Source organism: Heptranchias perlo, unplaced genomic scaffold (assembly GCF_035084215.1).
Source record: "Heptranchias perlo isolate sHepPer1 unplaced genomic scaffold, sHepPer1.hap1 HAP1_SCAFFOLD_56, whole genome shotgun sequence".
NCBI classification, from domain to species: domain Eukaryota; kingdom Metazoa; phylum Chordata; class Chondrichthyes; order Hexanchiformes; family Hexanchidae; genus Heptranchias; species Heptranchias perlo.
In genome coordinates this window covers 251,828-265,529 of record NW_027139581.1, presented here as the reverse complement: position 1 = coordinate 265,529, position 13,702 = coordinate 251,828, and the positions used below count along the sequence as shown (strand labels likewise).

The 13,702-nt window shown below is 48.1% G+C and overlaps 2 protein-coding genes across 2 annotated transcripts in view; one reads left to right on the top strand and one right to left on the bottom strand.

Annotated features, from left to right (window-relative positions):
* Positions 1–13,702, top strand: part of LOC137315784 (zinc finger protein 132-like) — a 272,791-nt gene that overhangs the window by 26,931 nt on the left and 232,158 nt on the right. Inside the window, exon 4 of the mRNA XM_067980271.1 lies at positions 7,568–7,577. Coding sequence (XP_067836372.1) covers positions 7,568–7,577 — 10 coding nt within the window. The remainder of the gene's footprint in view (positions 1–7,567; positions 7,578–13,702) is intronic.
* LOC137315794 (zinc finger protein 850-like) overlaps positions 1–13,702 on the bottom strand; it is a 135,136-nt gene that overhangs the window by 102,469 nt on the left and 18,965 nt on the right. Inside the window, exon 4 of the mRNA XM_067980280.1 lies at positions 1,881–2,148. Coding sequence (XP_067836381.1) covers positions 1,881–2,148 — 268 coding nt within the window. The remainder of the gene's footprint in view (positions 1–1,880; positions 2,149–13,702) is intronic.

Here is a 13,702-nt window from a genome sequence, read left to right as displayed (position 1 = left end):
GACTCAATTGGGTAGTTGCTGAGAGGATGTTCCCCCTCATGGGGGAATCTAAAACGAGGGGGCATAGTCTCAGAATAAGGGGTCGCCCATTTAAGACAGAAATGAGGAGGAATTTTTTCTCCCAGAGGGTCGTGATTCTTTGGCATTCTTCACCCAAAAAGCTGTGGAGGCTGAGTCATTGAATACATTCAAGGCTGAGTTAGACAAATTGTTGATCAGCAAGGGAGTCAAAGGATACGGGGAAAGGGCGGGAAAGTGGAGTTGAGGTAAAAATCAGATCAGCCATGATCTCATTGAATGGCGGAGCAGGCTCGAGGGGCCGAATGGCCAACTCCTGCTCCTATCTCTTATGATCTCCCCGGTGCCCCGTCATGTGATCTCCCCAGTCGTTACCTGAAGTTGATCTTCCAGTTACAGTGGTGATGGTGAAAACCTCGAGTTAACCGAGGGAACTTAGACTGGGGAATCTGAGGTTTGTATGAAAGGAGTGAGTAATAAAAAGGAAATTAATAAAAACTGATTCAATAAAAGAAAGAAACAGGTGAATTATACTAAAGTGAGCAATAAAAAGTAACTAAAAGAATACAAATTAAACCCATCTGATAATCAATGTTTAATATTAAATATGAATCAGTTGTCTCTGGAAATAGATAAATAAATAACTGCAAAGAAAGAATGAAATCTCCAGGACCTGATGGTTTTCCCTCAGGGTATTAAAGGAAACAGGTGGGGAAATTACAGAAACATTAGTCATAGTTTCACAAAGCTCTCTGGACTCGGGAATTGTGCCTTCGGATATGAAAATATCACTCCAATATTTAAGAAAGGAGGAAGAGATAGAAAAGGAAACGACAGACCTGTCAGTTTAACGTCAGGAGTGGGGAAGTTACTGGAATCTATCACCAGAGACAGAATGATTGAGGACTTGAACAAGTCTGAGCTGATCAAAGAGAGTCAGTGTGGATTTGTGAAGGGTGGGTCATGTCTGACTAATCTAGATGAGTTTTTTCAGGTCACTAACAGGCTGGACAGGGAGTGTCGATGGACATTGTCTGTGTGGACTTCCAGAAGGCATTTGATAGGGTTCAGCACAAGAGATTATTCGCAAAAATAAAAGTGCACAAAATTGAAAGTGACCTTGTGACTTGTGTTGAGAGGTGGGAGACAGAGAGTGGGGATAAAGGGAACGTTCTTTGATTGGTGGGATGTGACAAGTGGTGTTCCCCAGGGATCTGGACTGGGGTCTCAGCTTTTCACCATATTTATCAATAACTTGGATGAAGGAATAGAGAGTTTTATATCCAAGTTTCCAGATGACACTAAGTTAGGAGGCACAGTAAGTTGTGTGGATGGGAGCAGGAAGTTACAAAGGGACAGATTAAGTGAGTGGACAAAACTGTGGCAGATGGAGTTCAGTGTGGGGAAGTGTGAGATCATCCACTTTGGATACAAGAAGGAAACATTGGAGTATTTTCTTAAAGTGAGAGACTGGGAACTGTGGAGGAGCAAAGGGATTTGGGGGTCTGTGCACACAAATCACTAAAAGCTAGTGCACAGATACAAAAAGTAATCACAAAGTCTAATGAAATGTTGGCCTTTATCTCGAGGGCTGGAATACAAAGGGGAGGAAGTTATGCTTCAGTTCCACAGAGCCTCGGTCAGAGCCCCTCTGGAGTACATATATCCAGAATATTAAACTCCAGCCCAGTTATAGGCGTTATTAACATCAGAAACAAACCCCAACTGTCAGAATGAACAGTTCAGTCCTGGATGTGATTAACAGCAGAATCCAACCCCTGCATCACAGGTGAACTCGCTGGTGTCTCAGCAGGTTGGATGAACGAGCGAATCCCTTCCCACACACGGAGCAGGGAAACGGCCTCTCCCCAGTGTGAACTCGCTGGTGTGTCAGCAAAGTGGATGACTGAGTGAATCTGTTCCCACACACGGAGCAGATGAACGGCCTCTCCCCAGTGTGAACTCGCTGGTGTGTCAGCAGGTGGGATGAACGAGTGAATCCCTTCCCACACACGGAGCAGGTAAACGGCCTCTCCCCAGTGTGAATTCGCTGGTGTGTCAGCAAAGTGGATGACTGAGTGAATCCCTTCCCACACATGAAGCAGGTGAACGGCCTCTCCCCAGTGTGAACTCGTTCATGTTTCAGCAGATCCCTTGTTCCCTTGAAGCTCTTCTCACAGTCAGAACATTTAAACGGTCTCTTATCAGTGTGAACAAGTTGGTGTTCACTGAGGCTGGATGACTGAGTGAATCCTTTCCCACACACGGAGCAGGTGAACGGCCTCTCCCCAGTGTGAACTCGCTGGTGTCTCAGCAGGTGGGATGAACGACTGAATTCATTCCCACACACTGAGCAGGTGAACGGCCTCTCCCCAGTATGAACTCGCTGGTGAATCAGCAGGTGGGATGAACGAGTGAATCCCTGCCCACACACGGAGCAGGTGAACGGCCTCTCCCCGGTGTGACTGCGTCGATGAGTTTCCAGCTTAGACGGGGAATTGAATCCCTTACCACAGTCCCCACATTTCCACGGTTTCTCCATGGTCTGGGTGTCCTTGTGTCTCTCCAGGTTGGACGATCAGTTGAAGCCTCGTCCACACACACAACACGTGGACGGTTTCTCCCCGCTGTGAATGGTGCGATGTTTTTTCAGGCTGTGCAACTGGTTAAAGCTCTTTCCACATTCAGTGCACTGGAACACTCTCACTCGGGTGTGTGTGTCTCGGTGATTTTCCAGTCACACTGAAGTTTGAAATCTTTTCCCACAGACACAACAGACAAACATTTCTCCTTCCACATTCAAAGGTCGATGATATTCAGGTCCTGAGGAATCGAGTGACTCGGTCAGATCCTGACGTGAGGTTTGGTTTGAGTTTCCCGTCTGCAAATCCTCCCCTTCTAATCCCCTGTAAAAGGAGTTTACAAAAGTCATCACTGTAAATACAGGATAGAAATTCAGAACAGACAATTCTAGTTTCTATGGAACATTCTTCCCGCTCATTCCCCCAGACTGTAAATCCCCGTCCCACACACTCTCCCTCCTCCCTGTGCTGAAATCCAAACCCATCGCACCATCTCCATCATTCCTTCCCTCCACTCCCAGTTTCCTCCCTCCCTCTACTCTGGTCGGGTTCAGTTCTCCACCCCCTGGGAGCAGAGTGAGAGGAAAATAAATGAGGCACAGGGACCCTGAAGCCCCGCCCACTCTTTGTTCACCGTCACAGGGACCCTGAAGCCCCGCCCACTCTTTGTTCACCGTCACAGGGACCCTGAAGCCCCGCCCACTCTTTGTTCACAGTCACAGGGACCCTGAAGCCCCGCCCACTCTTTGTTCACAGTCACAGGGACCCTGAAGCCCCGCCCACTCTTTGTTCACAGTCACTGGGACCCTGAAGCCCCGCCCACTCTTTGTTCACTGTCACAGGGACCCTGAAGCCCCGCCCACTCTTTGTTCACCGTCACTGGGACCCTGAAGCCCCGCCCACTCTTTGTTCACAGTCACTGGGACCCTGAAGCCCCGCCCACTCTTTGTTCACAGTCACAGGGACCCTGAAGCCCCGCCCACTCTTTGTTCACAGTCACTGGGACCCTGAAGCCCCGCCCACTTTGTTCACAGTCACAGGGACCCTGAAGCCCCGCCCACTCTTTGTTCACAGTCACAGGGACCCTGAAGCCCCACCCACTCTTTGTTCACCGTCACAGGGACCCTGAAGCCCCGCCCACTCTTTGTACCCAGTCACTGGGACCCTGAAGCCCCGCCCACTCTTTGTTCACAGTCACTGGGACCCTGAAGCCCCGCCCACTCTTTGTTCCCAGTCACAGGGACCCTGAAGACCCGCCCACTCTTTGTTCACAGTCACTGGGACCCTGAAGCCCCGCCCACTCTTTGTTCACAGTCACAGGGACCCTGAAGCCCCGCCCACTCTTTGTTTCCGGTCACAGGGACTCTGAAGCCCCGCCCACTCTGTTCCTGGTCACTGGGAGCCTGAAGCCCCGCCCACTCTTTGTTCAGTGTCACAGGGACCCTGAAGCCCCGCCCACTCTTTGTTCACAGTCACAGGGACCCTGAAGCCCCGCCCACTCTTTGTTCCCAGTCACAGGGACCCTGAAGCCCCGCCCACTCTTTGTTCAGTCACTGGGACCCTGAAGCCCCGCCCACTCTTTGTTCACAGTCACAGGGACCCTGAAGCCCCACCCACTCTTTGTTCCCAGTCACTGGGACCCTGAAGCCCCGCCCACTCTTTGTTCACAGTCACTGGGACCCTGAAGCCCCGCCCACTCTTTGTTCACAGTCACAGGGACCCTGAAGCCCCGCCCACTCTTTGTTCACAGTCACAGGGACCCTGAAGCCCCGCCCACTCTTTGTTCCCAGTCACTGGGACCCTGAAGCCCCGCCCACTCTTTGTTCACCGTCACTGGGACCCTGAAGCCCCGCCCACTCTTTGTTCACAGTCACTGGGACCCTGAAGCCCCGCCCACTCTTTGTTCACAGTCACAGGGACCCTGAAGCCCCGCCCACACTGTTCTCGGCAAAGATGGCCGCGCATGCGCCGTGAGCCCTTCCTTCTTTGACCAAGATGGCGGCCAGTTCCCCGCTCACCCGGGCGGCCGCCGGTCGGGCCTGTCACCGCGGTGTAAACACGGGGCCTGTGGGCTCTTATTCGGGGCCTGAGGCCTACACCAGGTGTTTATGAAGCTTCCCTGCCCACCCACGGGTCCAATTCCTCCCCCGCGCCCACCGTCTCCGACCGGATCCCGACCCGCCTGTTCCGCCTCAGTCCGTCTCCACCACTCGCACTGCGCATGCTCAGAGCACAGCCCAATCCCGCGCCTGCGCACTGAGCTCCTGTAGTCACTGATAGGGCACTTTCTGGGCCGCGGGGGATTCTGGGTAAACTCTCCGCCATTGAAGGTCCGAATCGGTGAACAGAAATTTCGTCATCGCATCGAGATTGGGGCCGGAGGGACAATAAACATTAAACAAAATCAATCAATAAATTATACAGAAACCCGAGTGCCCGGGCCCTCAGACAGGGAGCGAAGTTCACCGGTCGGCACTTTTCCTTCACCAACTCGCACCTCAGGCCCCGCCCAGTCTGGTTCAATTGATCAATGTTTTCCAACAGTGTTTTCCACCTCGAGTTCAGGCCTGTCATTCTCAGAGAAACTTCGAGGCCTCATTTTTCCTGTGTGCTGTGAGGACCGATATCGTTCATCTTGATCCATTTCTAGTGCAATAAGTTTTGCTGAATGTGGCCCAGGCCAAGTGTCAGGATATTAGATCAGGCCCACCATAGAAAATGAGTTTGATCCCCCTGAGATAGACAATGTGAACCGGATTATCCTCATCCACTGACCCAGCAACTTCTTCAAAAAACACCCCTGAGATAGACAATGTGAACCGGATTATCCTCATCCACTGACCCAGCAACTTCTTCAAAAAACACCCCTGAGATAGACAATGTGAACCGGATTATCCTCATCCACTGACCCAGCAACTTCTTCAAAAAACACCCCTGAGACAGACAATGTGAACCGGATTATCCTCATCCACTGACCCAGCAACTTCTTCAAAAAACACCCCTGAGATAGACAATGTGAACCGGATTATCCTCATCCACTGACCCAGCAACTTCTTCAAAAAACACCCCTGAGATAGAAAATGTGAACCGGATTATCCTCATCCACTGACCCAGCAACTTCTTCAAAAAACTCAAGCAAATTTGTAAGACGCGACCTTCTTTTCTGGAAGCCGTGTTGAGTGTCTCTCACGGCCCCTTCTCTTTCCCCGTGATCATAACCAGAATCTCTTCGGATCTCTTCAAGAATCTTCCCTATGGTCGAGGTCACACCGATGGGCCTGTCGTTTCCTGGCTCTGATATGTCCCCTTTTTTGAGAATGGGAACTCCGTGAGTTACCTTCCAATCTCAGGGAACAATCCCTGACTCTATTGAGCTGTTGAAGATCCAGGGAAGGGGCTCACAGAGCACCCGTCCCATCTCTTTAAACACCAAAGATCTCTCAGCTTCCCTAATGGCTGATTTTGTCTCCCTCAATTGTGGGTGATATTTGTCCCCGGTCTCCCGTAAACTCCTGTAAACATCTTGATCCGAACTGGGTTAATGGTGTCTAACTCACTCACATCAATAAAACAGGGAATCTGGAAACACACTGCAGGTCCTTCTTTATCTGGAGATCAAATGACTGGTGGATAATTGTACCAGCCGTTAACAGGCTCCTGTGAACTCCTCCCTTTGCTATTTTAATGCAGACTTTAACCCATTTATTTTAAACAGGTTTATTTTAAATGAGTTAACAGCTGCCTTAAAATAGTAGACTCAGGACTGTAACACAAACAGGTTCAATCTTTGTCGAATAATTCCCAGTCAGTTTTAGACTGGAAACTTAAACCTGCCGTTTCCCTTTCAGTCAGGAACAGATCCCAGTTTTACACCAATCTCTGATTTGACAGCATGTTTCCAGCATTCCCCGTTGTTCTTCCGGACTCTAAACACAGTTGCAAAGGAGCCTTCTGTTCCGTGCCTGGAGCTCTGAACCATGGAAGAGAGCGGCTGGGACACATTACTTACATGCCTCGAGGTTAACCCACACGGTGACTCTGCTGTCAGTGAAGGGAGAGGAGAAATCCCAAAGTGCCGTTTGCCCCTCTCAGTGTGGCCCTGAAGGACTGTGTCCAGGTTGAAGTTCTGTTCCCACCGGACGATCCTCCCCACAGATTGTTCTTTCTGAGCTCCAGTCAGGTGATGCTAAACACTCAGGTGGGAAAGACCAAAATCTACATAGGAACATAGGAACAGGAGTAGGCCATTCAGCCCCTCGTGCCTGCTCTGTCATTTGATAAGATCATGGCTGATCTGTGATCTAACTCCATATACCTGCCTTTGGCCCATATCTCTTAATACCTTTGGTTGCCAAAAAGCTATCTGTCTCAGATTTAAATTTAGCAATTGAGCTAGTATCAATTGCCGTTTGCAGAAGAGAGTTCCAAACTTCTACAACCCTTTGTGTGCAGAAATGTTTTCTAATCTCGCTCCTGAAAGGTCTGGCTCTAATTTTTAGACTGTGTCCCCTGCTCCTAAAATCCCCAACCAGTGGAAATAGTTTCTCTCTATCCACCCTATCTGTTCCCCTTAATATCTTATAAACTTCGATCAGATCACCCCTGAACCTTCAAAACTCGAGAGAATAGAACCCCAATTTGTGTAATCTCTCCTCGTAACTTAGTCCTTGAAGTCCGGGTATCATTTTAGTAAACCTACGCTGCACTCCCTCCAAGGCCAATATGTCCTTCCGAAGGTGCGGTGCCCAGAACGACTCACAGTACTCCAGGTGCGGTCTAACCAGGGTTTTGTATAGCCGCAGCATAACTTCTGCCCCCTTATACTCTAGTCCTCTACATTTTAAGGCCAGCATTCCATTTGCCTTCTTGATTATTTTCTGCACCTGTTCATGACACTTCAATGATCTATGTACCTGAACCCCTAAGTCCCTTTGGACATCCACTGTTTTTAACTTTTTACCATTTAGAAAGTACCCTGTTCTATCCTTTTTTGATCCAAAGTGGATGACCTCACATTTGTCCACATTGAATTCCATTTGCCACAGTTTTGCCCATTCACCTAATCTGTCAATATCACTTTGTAATTTTATGTTTTCACCTACACTGCTTACAATGCCACCAATCTTTGTGTCATCGGCAAATTTAGATATGGGACTTTCTGTGCCTTCATCCAAGTCATTAATAAATATTGTGAATAATTGAGGCCCCAAGACAGATCCCTGCGGGACTCCACTGGTCACATCCTGCCAATGGGAGTACCTTCCCATTATCCCTACTCTCTGTCGCCTTTCGCTCAGCCAACTTCCTAACCAAGTCTGTACTTTTCCCTCGATTCCATGGGCTTCTATCTGAGCTAAAAGATAATCTTAAACTTAAATTCCAGGAGAAAACTGGAACTTTCCGTTGTGGCTTGAAACAGATGAAACCCTGTGGTGTCGAGCAAACAGTTCAACATTTGTTCGTAAAATGACTCAGATGAAGGAATAGAGAGCCATGTATCCAAGTTTGCAGATGATGAGAATGCCTACGTAGTGCCCCTTTAATGAAAATGCCTACGCGGCAAAGGAGCAGAATGCAATATGGTTAGGCAAGGGTTAATTAATTGGTAGCTGAGGTTGGAACAGTGGGCCCCCCTTCCAGGCCACATGTTTGCGTAGTCAGCAGGCCTGCATTGTCTCATCAATGTAGGAATCTTTGATATGATTCAGGTCTGGTCTGGGTGTCTCCATGCAACGGGCTAATCAATATCGGTAACGAGCTTAGCAAGGCCAAAAGACATTCCCGATAAGGAACAGGAGAGACAGGGGAGAACATTCCTAGTGAGAAGATAAGGATGTATCCCCTCTGCTGAGGTCATTGCAGCATGATCAGCACATGGACGACCTATGGACTACCTATGATTGGTGTAACCCCGCATGGCCAACCTATGGCCAGCTTATGATTGGTGTTGACCCTCGTTAAGGATGTTCCAACCTCTACTGATTCTGTATAAAAATGCGAACTTTTGTACGTAAGTTGTCTTACTCTGTCAGAATCGACAAGACTCCATCGGGAGTCAGAATCGAAGCTGCAGACTAATTCCTGCTAATAAAGTTGTGTTGAACTTTAAAGGTGTATTCGACTCAGTGTTTGCTGAACCAGACTGAGGGGTAAAGAATCCAGTTTATCATTTGGTGTCAGAAGTGGGATCTTAACAGTCGTTCACCGAGAGTTCACGGAGTAAGAGGCGGATTGTCTTGGACACGGATGAAGGAGAGAGCGCGCCCGATGTGAGTAAAACTTTCTTTACTATATCGGCTTTCCTGAATCTGTTAAGTCTGACGACGAATCGTCCAATCGCTAACACTCGTGTGGCGTCCTTACAAGATTCAGGTCAGTCTGGCGAATACACAGAAATAGCAGGAAGAGGTCAGTGGTCGAATATCACTGAGGGTCAGTACATGTACTAAGGGAGTAACTTGTAAGCGGTAGGTCAGTGGTTAATATCACCGAGTCAGGGTTTAAGTTCCTGGTGATTGGATTTAAACAGGAACTAGTGATCAAAATATCACTGAGTCAGGGTTCGAATTCCTGGTGATTGGGTATAAACAGGAATTTCAACTCCCTGGTGGTTGGGTATGAACGGGAACTGATTGCTTGTGCTGATCGACTACAGAAGGAAGTGCCTGTCTCAAACGCGCAGCCTTAGACCGGTTGTTAAGAGGGGAGATCCCCCACGCGAAGGTCAGGACCCTGAAGTGGGCGTAGAGACCAAGGGCACTTAGGATTGTGAGGCACAAGTATCAGGACCGTCCTCAAATTCTGTAATAAGCAACTGAGTGGCGATAATGCGGTCATGTTGACTAGTTGAATAAGAGTAAATGAAAACGGGAAATAAGATGGGTAATTACCTGGATACCTCTGCAGAACCGGGTAATGCCTTACAGACTTTGTGTGAAAAATATCCAGACAAGGCAAAACAATTTAGACAATTGTCAGGGGGACTGAATAAAAGACTGGGGAATGATCAATGGCCATTGGGAGGAACTAAAAACCGAGATACTGCCATAAAAGCACAGGAATTAATTTGGAAAAATAACGGAGGTAAAGCAACCAAAGATTTAATTGCTTTATGGAGACAGTACTGTCAAGAACTAAAGGAAGCTTCGTTATTAGCAAGTTGGCAGGATAACGCATTGAAGTTAGGGATAGGACTCACGGAAGGAGGGGTGGTCAAGTCCGTAGAGGTCCTAAAAGGAGAATGTGCTCATGAAAAGCGCTCTAAACGGGAGTCTGAAAAGACCTTGGGCGAGTCTAAAGCAGTCGATGAAAGTGGATTACGTAATCCAATGATTGGCCTTGCCTTGGCTGAGGGGGACGAGGATGAATTGGATGAGTGGAATTGTAGGTCCCGTGTAGCTCCCCAGGGTCCTAGTGCCCCTCCTGCGTACCGTAACATCTATCCTTCAGTACCTGCGGGACTGGCCGTTCAAACCCCTGTGATAATGCCTCAAATTGTCTCCCCGGTTTCCTCCCGTACCAGAAGTAAAACTAGGGAATTATTGGCTCCAACATTTAAACTCTCAGCCAGCCCACTTAGTTTAAGACTAAAAGCTCAAAACAGAGCAAGTCTCCCTCTGAAAAGCCAATGCCAACCATCCAAGACGTCATTAAATTACAGGAGGACGCTCCTGACAGTGATAAACAAATGTGGAAACAACTTGGTTGTACTTATGACTGTGTATCTAAATTGTGGGTTACCCCTGCGGGGCAGACTTGTATGTCAGATGAATTAGCATTATGGGTTATTGAATGTGTACACTTTGCAACTCATTGTGGTGCCAAAGCTGCTAGTGATACGCTGCTGGCCACTTGGTGGCATCCTAGGTTGCAAGCCCTAGCCCAAGGCATCAGCAGTCGTTGCCTCATTTGTCAACAACACAACCCTGGGAAGGGAGTGCCTTGCGAATGGGGGAAAACCCCTTTGCCGGAAGGTCCCTTTCAGACCCTCCAAATGGACTACATTGAGTTGGAAAGATGTCAGGGTTATATATATGTTCTAGTTATTGTTGATGTATTTAGTAAATGGATAGACGCCTATCCGACTACGGATAACAAAGCCTCCACTGTTGTAAAGGTTCTGATGAAAGAGATCATCCCTAGATACGGAATCCCAAATCAATTGAGTTCAGATAACGGCCCTCATTTTGTGGGTCAGGTGAACAAGGAATTCTGCACCCAGATGGGCATCAAACAACAGCTACATTGTGCCTACAGGCCACAGGCCGCTGGGTTGGTTGAGTGTGCTAATCAGACTTTGAAAAATAAACTGGCTAAACTTCAGGCTGAGACTGGTACCACTTGGCTCAAACTTCTTCCTGTAGCCTTATTTCAGATACGTACCACCTCGGCTGGGGCAATGCGGTTAAGTCCTGCTGAAATTATATACGGTAGACCCCTCAAGACCCCCGGAATCAAAACGCTCCGAAAACCGTCCACTTTCACCACATGACGACAGAAATTACTAACTATATTTTGTCATTAACTAAGGCATTGAGAAGCCTCCATTCTCGGGTACGAGCTGCCTACGGGGAACTTCCTCCTATAGCCAGTCCATCTAAAATCGAACCGGGAATGTACGTGTTAATCAGGAATTGGACAAGGAAAGGACTGGAACCTCGTTGGGAGGGGCCCTATCAGGTTCTACTCACCACCCCTACCGCTGTGTAGGTAGAGGGGAAGAGTGCTTGGGTTCACCTCCACCACTGTAAAACTATCAGTCCCACGTCTTAAATTAAAATGCTAACTTCTCTTTTCTTCCAAGAAATCTTCCCTATACAGGTATCGTGACCAGCCACGAAAGTCTTCCCTTGGATCTTCTGCCTTGAGCTCTTGGGAGTAACCAAAGAGAGAACATGTCGACGGGACCAGCCTACGCGCATACACCACCTATGCCCAGGAGACGCACTTCGATGCAATGATAATGACCCAGACGGATTCGGAAGGTGGAATATCACCCGGATAGACGGATGTGCCGGGCTCCTGAGGCAGCCCCACCGCTCGATAGAGTTAGGAATATCGCATGGAGGAATACCTTGTCATTGGACTGAGTGCAAATATGATTATGTTTGTAAACGTGAAGGGGAAAAGACCCCTAAGCTGTGTCAACAAAACAGAGATACACAGAGGCATGATCGGTACCTGGGATTTAAGCAAGAGAGAAAGCGTAATGGGTTAGCCCCCATAGATATTTTTAACTATCTAAGATTAGAGGGTTCTCTGCCACAGAGACGTAAGAGAGATCTCCAACTCCAAAAGCGCGAACTGCACGTTAACACCTTCCTGTACATGAGTTATGTGTATGCCAAACGGCAGGGTATCTCTAGTTGCTGGGTGTGTTCCCACATCCCTATCCATTCCAAGGGAGGTATCCCTTTAAAGCCGGTTCCCTTGACGTCCCATGAATCTGCGGAATGGGTCATAAGACGAAACAATTCGGGAAATACGATAGGAACCCCGGAAACAATAGAGTGGGCATCAGCGGGGTATAGTCTTAATGAGTTTAGGGGATGGTACCAGCCTAATTACAATCGAGCCCATAAGCCCCCGTTCCTGCTCATGACCAACACGTCTAGACCAAACGGGACGGTATGTTGGAATAAGAATGCCCCAAATAATGGCCCTTTTATGGGACAAAGTAATTGTAGCACCACCCACTATTGGCTACCGCCCATAGTCAACCTGACTACCCAGGGCATGTTCCAGGGCCAGTGGGCCCCAATGCTTAATAAAACCAGTGGGTTGCTCTGGAATCACCTTGACTCTCGGCCTCTTATATATATATGGCTAAAGAGGGAAATTTAACTGCATATAATGGTACGTATTTCATATGCGGCCATAAGGCATACCCATGGTTGCCTCAGAACTGGATCGGGTCCTGTTATTTAGGATATGTAGTACCCCATGTTCATCACTTGCCTTCCCCAGCGGATCATCACCATTATAGGCCAAAAAGGGCAATTACAGAAACGGAACGATATTTCGCTATTTTGTTCCTCGGGTATGGGGGAGCCAGGACAATCAAGGAAATTCGGCAGGTGGCTTCGGTATTAGAGGAAGTAGCCAATGACACTGCAGTAGCACTGAAGGATACTAATGCAGAAATGATAGCCATTCGGACAGTGGCTTTGCAGAATCGCATGGCTTTAGACTACCTGTTAGCCGCAAAAGGGGGAACGTGTGCACTGATTGGATCAGAATGCTGCACCTACATACCAGATAACTCAGAAAATATAACTAATCTGGCTGAGCACATACAGAAAGCTGTAACAAAATTACACCAAACCTTGGGATAAGGTTGGTTAGAATGGCTTCTCAGTGGCTCATGGGGATCATATTTGATGCACGGATTAATTATTCTAATTGTAGCAATGTTTACTTTTGGCCTGATCATTGCTTGCATCAAAATCTGCTGTAAGGTAGCAATGGAACAAATTCGAGTATGAGACTCTGCTCAGGCAGAACTGATGAGTGAGCCAGGGTTGGTTATCATGGAATGATAAAAGGGGGGGAATGAGAATGCATACGTAGTGCCCCTTTAATGAAAATGCCTACGTGGCAAAGGAGCAGAATGCAATATGGTTAGGCAAGGGTTAATTAATTGGTAGCTGAGGTTGGAACAGTGGGCCCCCCTTCCAGGCCACATGTTTGCGTAGTCAGCAGGCCTGCATTGTCTCATCAATGTAGGAATCTTTGATATGATTCAGGTCTGGTCTGGGTGTCTCCATGCAACGGGCTAAGCAATATCGGTAACGAGCTTAGCAAGGCCAAAAGACATTCCAAGCAAGGAGATAAGGAACAGGAGGGACAGGGGAGAACATTCCGAGTGAGAAGATAAGGATGTATCCCCTCTGCTGAGGTCATTGCGGCATGATCAGCACATGGACTACCTATGGACTACCTATGATTGGTGTAACCCCGCATGGCCAACCTATGGCCAGCTTATGATTGGTGTTGACCCTCGTTAAGGATGTTCCAACCTCTACTGATTCTGTATAAAAATGCGAACTTTTGTACGTAAGTTGTCTTACTCTGTCAGAATCGACAAGACTCCATCGGGAGTC